General features: G+C 42.8%; 1 protein-coding gene across 1 annotated transcript; it reads right to left on the bottom strand.

The window, feature by feature from the left end:
• Positions 1 to 599: 599 nt before the first annotated feature.
• On the bottom strand, positions 600 to 2,711 carry LOC130907749 (potassium voltage-gated channel subfamily S member 3-like). Its single transcript, XM_057823166.1, has 2 exons — positions 2,594 to 2,711; positions 600 to 2,262 (listed from the first exon to the last, which is right to left on the bottom strand). Exon 2 carries the CDS (start codon positions 2,256 to 2,258, stop codon positions 771 to 773), a length of 1,488 nt encoding a protein of 495 aa, XP_057679149.1. The 5' UTR covers positions 2,259 to 2,262; positions 2,594 to 2,711; the 3' UTR covers positions 600 to 770.
• Between the last annotated feature and the right edge of the window lie 5,990 nt (positions 2,712 to 8,701).

The raw sequence follows: 8,701 nt of genomic DNA on the forward strand, positions 1-8,701 counted from the left end.
CAATAATAATTGTTACCTTAACTTATAAAGACTGACGAACAGATATTGGAGGAGGACCATCGAGTTCGTCGACATTCTACGGCAGTATTGTTGAGCCAGTTCACGGACGCTCACCCACACTCATATTTTTCTATCATTTCCACCTTCATTTCAATGGTAAGCATTACCTTTTTCCTTGTTTCACCACCTGCACTAACCTTCTTGGAACCTGTTGATTTCTCTCACAAAAAATTTCCGCCGTTAGTCCGTCTGAGGCGCTGTCATGTCGTCGTATTTTAAGCATGTCGTCGGATGTAGAAACAATTGGCGAGTCAAATTTTACGTCGGATGTCGAAAAGATCGTGTGTCCAAGCGTGGCCATTTTGTGAGGTCAGTTATACCCGCGCACGTATTTACACACAGATAGACTAATAATGGGTATGAATGATGTCACGAAGAAGGTGGCGTACTTGTATTTGATTGGCTAAAATATCACTAGCATTGATAAAAAGCCGTTCCCCGTGTCGAATGGCAACTTTCTGTAAATACTGGCTTTTATTTACAACTGTCTCCACTATTACACATCAGAAAAATGACTTTCAGTGTTTTTTTTCTCTGAAGTTAATAAACCAGATTCATCCTCGTGATAAAGCTGTTGACTGTCTCTTTAAATTTCGGCTTGCATCATAAGGTACAAAAACGCTATCTTGGATCAAATCATGGTCAAAACACAAAACATTCAATGGGATACTTGTAAGTCAAAGTACCACTGTAGTTCTGTGTTGGACATGTCAGTTTTCACAATTATCAACATTGTCCATGTTGACATCATGTAAGCTGGAGGCGTCCGTGTCGGCCCCGGCGCTGCTCACACTGTTCCTGAAAGTGATGCTCCCAAGGAATGGATACACTTTATCAGTGAACAAGTCCCTGATGTTGTAATACGGAAGTTCAGGATCCTGTCTTTCGGGTTTTGTAATACCATGGCTCTCCAAGGCTTGGTTCCTCTGATAGTACTTGGAGAACTTATTAAAAATAATGGTAACAGGCAGTGCCACCACTAAAAGTCCGCAGATTATACACAGCGTGGCGATTATCTTCCCAGCCAGAGTCACAGGGCAGGTGTCCCCGAAGCCCACGGTAGTCATGGTGATTGTAGCCCACCACCAACAGGCAGGGATGGTGCCCAAGTCCGTGTCTTCCTCCTCCTTCTCCGCAAAGTAGATAAGAGCGGAGAAAATGGAGATCCCGACGGAGAGGAAGAGTAGAAGGAGGCCCACCTCGTTGTAGCTGTGACGAACAGTGGCGCCTAACGCTCGAAGCCCGATGGAGTGGCGAGCCAGTTTGAGAATTCGGAGGACCCTCATCAGACGAAGAACCTGCACCACTTTCCCTACGTTCTGGATGTCCTCGTTTTCCTCGGCGCCCGCCTTGTCGGCTTTTTCCAGAGCCAGGGTGGCGTAGAACGGAAGTATAGAGGCTACATCGATTATGTTCAAGGGGTTTCCGAGGAACTTCCTGCAAGAGGGGGCCACGATCAGCCGGATGATGAACTCGGCGGAGAAGCACACAATGCAGATGACCTCCAGGATGGCGAGAACAGGGTCCTCAATGGGCTTATCATTGTCATCCACACGCTGAAAGTCAGGCATGCTGTGGACGCACATGGCGATGATGGAAGTCAACACCACGCTAAGGGATGCAAAGGCGATGATTTTCGACGCTCGGGAGTGACCCGGGTCTTCCAGTCTGAGCCATATGTAACTCCGGAACTCGGCGCACCACGCGCCCTCAAACTTGGCTAAGTCCTGATCTAGCGCTGACAGTTCTGCCATGGACGAATCAAAGCTCGGTTGCCGACCGTCCTCGCTCCGGGCGTCCCAGTCTCGGTGGTGGATGTACTCCTTCCTCTCGTGGTACCAGTTGCTGCAGCAGTCCGCCAGGTGGAACTCCTGGATACCCCAGTATTCAATCTCCTGTCCGAAGGAGAACACACACACATCTTCCATCATGTGTAGGCGTCCCGTCTGATAGAAGTTCAGCACGCAGAGGAACACCCTTGGATTCCGGTCGAAGTAATACTCTCTGTCAGCGGCGCTGTAGTCGTCGCACAGCTCCAGGATGGCCGCCTCGCTCCGGCAGCGCAGCAGGCGGGCGAGACGCGAGTGCGGGAACTGCCGCAACATGTCTCCGTCCACCTCGAAGCGAATTCCTCCCACGTTGAGGTGAAGCTGCTGCTCATCGTAGCCGCGCTTATGGAGGATTTGTCCATAGCCCATGGTCCTGGGGATACAAAGGACACGCTCTGTTATTGTAGAATACATTAGTCTTCTGAAGGAGAGAAATCAATACTGCACAAAAACACACGGGAAATGCTTAGGGCAGTAGAGAACCGGCAGAGGGAATTATCACCTTCACTAGAGGCAACAAGTTGAACTAAAAGTCAAACACCAATTTTTTCCTTTTATCTGCTTTCAATAATGTATGATTTTCTCATTAAACCATAAAAGAACCACAGTTTGCTTGCACATTTCCATAAAAGCAAAATTTCCTGACTCAGTCACAAGAGTTACAGATTCTATTAACTTTTTACAACAACAAAAATGCGACGTACCAGAATTCCGACGCTCACGTTCCATCAAATCAAACTTTGCGGTCACATACTCATCCCTACGCTCAGCGCATGGAGACTATCCCGGCTTCATGTAAGGAAGCCGATGGCGAGATGGAAGCGGGACACAGCGCTTCTTCTCTCCCTTTTACAGTGTGCAGGGAGGGGCCAGAATGGAGGGAATGAGAGAGGAAGCATCTTCCTGATATAAGGGAACACCCAGTGGGGGATGATGTCACGGTCCATGTGACCTCATCTTAAGGAACTTTCGAATATATCGTATAATATACATGAAGTCATCATTTTATGTTTTTATAGGGTACATATTTAAAATGGACTTTTTAATGGCTTGTATTAAAACAGCTCTTTATTGGGAGTGCCTGCCCACCCATCATGTGTAAAATTAGATAACCAAAGAAATCTTAATGTATCTGTGTCAATGAGTGAGTACAGTGGGGCAAATAAGTACTTAGTCGACCACCAATTGAGCAAGTTCTCCTACTTGAAAAGATTAGAGAGGCCTGTAATTGTCAACATGGGTTAACCTCAACCATGAGAGACATAAAGTGGAAAAAAAAAAACAGAAAATCACATTGTTTGATTTTTAAATAATTTATTTCCAAATTAGAGTGGAAAATAAGTATTTGGTCACCTACAAACAAGCAAGATTTCCGCCTGTCAAAGAGGTCTAACTTCTTCTAACGAGGTCTAACAAGGCTCCACTCATTATCGGTATAAAAGACACCTGTCCACAACTTCAGTCAGTCACATTCCAAACTCCACTATGGCCAAGACCAATGAGCTGTCGAAAGACACCAGAGACAAAATTGTAGGACTGCACCAGGCTGAGAAGACTGAATCTGCAATAGGTAAAACGCTTGGTGTAAAGAAATCAACTGTGGGAGCAGTTATTAGAAAATGGAAGACATACAAGACCACTGATAATCTCCCTTGATCTGGGGCTACATGCAAGATCTCAACCCTGTGGCGTCAAAATGATAACAAGAACGGTGAGCAAAAATCCCACAACCACACGGGGGGACCTAGTGAATGACCTACAGAGAGCTGGGACCACATAAACAAAGGCTACTATCAGTAACACAATACGCCGCCAGGGACTCAAATCCTGCACTGCCAGACGTGTCCACCTGCTTCACAAATCTACTCAAGTAAAAGTAAAAAGTACTGCATAGTAAAACTACTCTAATAAGTACACTTTTCTCAAAAAGTTACTTAAGTAAATGCAACGGAGTAAATGTAACGTGTTATTACCCACCTCTGCTACAGTGGGGCAAATAAGTATTTAATCAACCACTAATTGTGCAAATTCTCCCATAACCTAACCATAGTGGGGTTTGGAGTTTGACTGAGATTGTGGACAGGTGTCTTTTATACCGATAATGAATTAAAACAGGACAGGTGCCATTAATACAGGTAACGAGTGGAGCCTCCTTAGACCTCGTTAGAAGAAGTTAGACCTCACTGTAGTGTGACCACAGATACTTATTTGCCGCACTGTAGTATGACCACAGGGGCAAATAAGTATTTAGTCAACCACTAATTGTGCTCCCAAGTTCTCCCACTTGAAAATATTAGAGAGGCCTGTAATTGTCAACATGGGTAAACCTTAACCATGAGAGACAGAATGTGGAAAAAAAACAGCAAATCACATTGTTTGATTTTTAAAGAATTTATTTCCAAACTAGAGTGGAAAATAAGTATTTTGTCAAAACCAAAAGTTCATCTCAACACTTTGTTATGTACCCTTTGTTGGCAATAACGGAGGCCAAACGTTTTCTGTAACTTTTCACGAGCTTTTCATACACTGTTGCTGGTATTTTGGCCCGTTCCTCAATGCAGATCTCCTCTAGAGCAGTGATGTTTTGGGGCTGTCATTGGGCAACACGAACTTTCAACTCCCTCCACAGATTTTCGATGGAGTTGAGATCTGGAGACTGGCTAGGCCACTCCAGGACCTTGAAGCATCTTACGAAGCCAGTCCTTTGTTGCCCTGGCTGTGTGTTTGGGATCATTAGCCACATTTACATGCTGACTTTTATTCATATCGATTCAAATAATTCTGAATGGAAATTTCAGATCAGCTGTTTACATGTCACTTCATCTATTCTGATCCAGCGTTTACATGTGTCTGCGTTTATTCCGAAAGGACGTTTGACAACTGCCGTCTGACATGCGCAGATTAATCAAAACAAAGCGTCACGTTGCAAAACATGGAGATCGATTGTCAGATCAGCTGCTGTTTTAACTTTTCGAGTGGAAACAAAACTTCAGAATGACACGCCGTTCATTTAAAAAGTTGTGTGGGCTGGTGGAGGGATTCATGGATATAAACTTTCCGCCGGACTCCAATTAGGTGCGCTGTGCGTGTGCTTGGAAGCCATGTTGCAAGTGACGTTACTTACGTCACCAAGTGACGTCACCACGTCAGTACGGAGCATGTGCAGAAAGAACGCAACCAGACACCATTCCGCTTCCCTGTTTACATTATATAATTTTACTTCTAATCGGTTTGGGAAAAGGAATATTCCACCCCTGTGAAACGGAATGAAATTCCATTAGGTTTGGGCCTGTTCATTCCGAATGAGGTGTTTATATGGAACACATTTATTCGGTTTGAACATCTAAACCGATTGCAATTGGAATATTTGGCTCCATGTAAACGTGGCTATTGTCATGCTGAAAGACCCAGCCACGTCTCATCTTCAATGCCCTTGCTGATGGAAGGAGATCTTCACTCAAAATCTCTCGACAAAAGTCTCTCTCAGTAAACAGACTGATCATTCCCCGTCTCCCATGGTATTAAAAGTCAAAGCCAAAAGACAGACACTACATACGCTTTGTCATATTTCCTAGTCTTAGCTCTTCATATCTACAGTGCGCCTTGATGTGTGCTCTTGTTTGGTTCAAAAATACTGCGCACACTCTGAAAATTAGAGCGCCACTGCCATCCACTAAATGGATGTGCAATTACACCTATAAAAAGTATGTTCCCCCGAGGTCACATGCAGCACCCCCGATGCGCCCCACTATTTGAGAAGTACTGCTTTTAAGTAAATAGTAACTTTTTTCTACACAATTAAATACTTTCTACACTTGGAGACAATAAAAGTTAAAATGTTCTTTAAAACAATGCCCGTAATGGTAATAGCATTTCATAAGGGGACAATGACAGTTCCACCAAGAAATGGTAGACTTTACCAGGAAAATAGCCTTGTAAGCATGAATTGTGTACACCATTTTTAAAATAAATTTGGCTTTAAAGAACACTTAGCCCCACAAGTCCTGCTTAGCAACAAGTGACCATGAACTACATGACACATATTACATAATACATTGCCACTGGAAGACAGATTAGAATGCAAGCAAAGCCCCACATCATCAATTCCGAATGTTTGTTGAGGACCAGGACATTTATGTGCATTTTAACAGCCTCAAATGAAGCCAGCAAACGTGACAAATAACTTTAGCCAAGGCTGCCGCCACACAGCCCATAAAGTGGAATCCTTGGCAGGTGTCCTGCTGTGACAAACATTAATTCTCATGTCATGTGAGGGGTACTCATTTGACCCTTTGAATGTGTTTTCCCCCCTCTCTTAAACTCAATACGACACTTTCACTGCAAACTATACAACATAACCTTGGTCAGGGAGATGGTTTTTAGTTGACGTCATAATAGATAAGATGAGCTGGAGCCAACCCCACCTTGGACTGGATGCAAGCTACACACACACAAATAAGTAGTCTTTAAGTGACCTTACAGTGCCTTGCAAAAGTATTCGGCCCCCTTGAACCTTGCAACCTTTCGCCACATTTCAGGCTTCAAACATAAAGATATAAAATTTAAATTTTTTGTCAAGAATCAACAACAAGTGGGACACAATCGTGAAGTGGAACAAAATTTAATGGATAATTTTAACTTTTTTAACAAATAAAAAAACTGAAAAGTGGGGCGTGCAATATTATTTGGCTTCCTTGCGTTAATACTTTGTAGCGCCACCTTTTGCTCCAATTACAGCTGCAAGTCGCTTGGGGTATCTTTCTATCAGTTTTGCACATCGAGAGACTGACATTCTTGCCCATTCTTCCTTGCAAAACAGCTCGAGCTCAGTGAGGTTGGATGGAGAGTGTTTGTGAACAGCAGTCTTCAGCTCTTTCCACAGATTCTCGATTGGATTCAGGTCTGGACTTTGACATGGCCATTCTAACACCTGGATACGTTTATTTTTTAACCATTCCATTGTAGATTTGGCTTTATGTTTTGGATCATTGTCCTGTTGGAAGATAAATCTCCGTCCCAGTCTCAGGTCTTGTGCAGATACCAACAGGTTTTCTTCCAGAATGTTCCTGTATTTGGCTGCATCCATCTTCCCGTCAATTTTAACCATCTTCCCTGTCCCTGCTGAAGAAAAGCAGGCCCAAACCATGATGCTGCCACCACCATGTTTGACAGTGGGGATGGTGTGTTCAGGGTGATGAGCTGTGTTGCTTTTACGCCAAACATATCGTTTTGCATTGTGGCCAAAAAGTTCAATTTTGGTTTCATCTGACCAGAGCACCTTCTTCCACATGTTTGGTGTGTCTCCCTGGTAGCTTTTGGCAAACTTTAAATGAGACTTTTTATGGATATCTTTGAGAAATGGCTTTCTTCTTGCCACTCTTCCATAAAGGCCAGATTTGTGCAGTGTACAACTGATTGTTGTCCTATGGACAGACTCTCCCACCTCAGCTGTAGATCTCTGCAGTTCATCCAGAGTGATCATGGGCCTCTTGGATGCATCTCTGATCAGTTTTCTCCTTGTTTGAGAAGAAAGTTTGGAAGGTCGGCCGGGTCTTGGTAGATTTGCAGTGGTCTGATGCTCCTTCCATTTCAATATGATGGCTTGCACAGTGCTCCTTGAGATGTTTAAAGCTTGGGAAATCTTTTTGTATCCAAATCCGGCTTTAAACTTCTTCACAACAGTATCTCGGACCTGCCTGGTGTGTTCCTTGGTTTTCATAATGCTCTCTGCACTTTAAACAGAACCCTGAGACTATCACAGAGCGGGTGCAATTATACGTAGACTTGATTACACACATTTGGATTCTATTTATCATCATCGATCATTTAGGACAACATTGGATCATTCAGAGATCCTCACTGAACTTCTGGAGTGAGTTTGCTGCACTGAAAGTAAAGGGGCCGGATAATATTGCACGCCCCACTTTTCAGTTTTTTATTTGTTAAAAAAGTTTAAATTATCCAATAAATGTTGTTCCACTTCACGATTGTGTCCCACTTGTTGTTGATTCTTGACAAAAATTTTAAATTTTATATCTTTATGTTTGAAGCCTGAAATGTGGCGAAAGGTTGCAAGATTCAAGGGGGCCGAATACTTTTGCAAGGCACTGTACATGCATGGGCGGTTCTGAAAAAAAAAAAATTATGGGGTGGGGAGGCAGCAACTTTTTAAATGTGGAAAATATTTCATGATGGTATAACACTCGATCGAGTCTTTGAACAATGAAAAGATATTCTGCGATGATTTGATTCAAAGGCCTTTGATTGATTTGTTACAAAATGATGCAGGCATTTAACACAGTCAGTTTCAGTTTGCCTAAAGCAATAATAAAACAAATCAGCTTTAATGTTTATGACAATTTTGTTGATACTTTTTTTCAATTACTTTTTTTTTTTAAATACAAAACGGCATGCTGAAAATAGAATCATTTTGCATTTTGATCAAATTACGTTCAATTATGCTTAAGAAATCGATACATTGATCCACATGGATTATTTGTTACACCCCTAGTGTCAACATATAGCTGATTTGTTTACATATTGAGTCAGAGTTTGCTAAGAAATCATATGTAGACATTACAAAAAGGCAAATTTACAAACTGATGTCAGCCCTTTTGCATTCGGCAACTGAAATATTATTTGTAATTTCACCTCATTTTGGTCACTCAAGTGGTCATCAATCTACACCGCACGTCAACACAGGCTGCACAGGTTGTTATAATTTTGTCATTTTGGTAAATCCCGCAAACAGTTTGATGAAGACATGTCAACAAAGCACATGGATTACTGGAATCATGTCCTATGGTCTGATG

Source organism: Corythoichthys intestinalis, chromosome 19 (genome assembly GCF_030265065.1).
Source record: "Corythoichthys intestinalis isolate RoL2023-P3 chromosome 19, ASM3026506v1, whole genome shotgun sequence".
In the NCBI taxonomy this organism is placed as follows: domain Eukaryota; kingdom Metazoa; phylum Chordata; class Actinopteri; order Syngnathiformes; family Syngnathidae; genus Corythoichthys; species Corythoichthys intestinalis.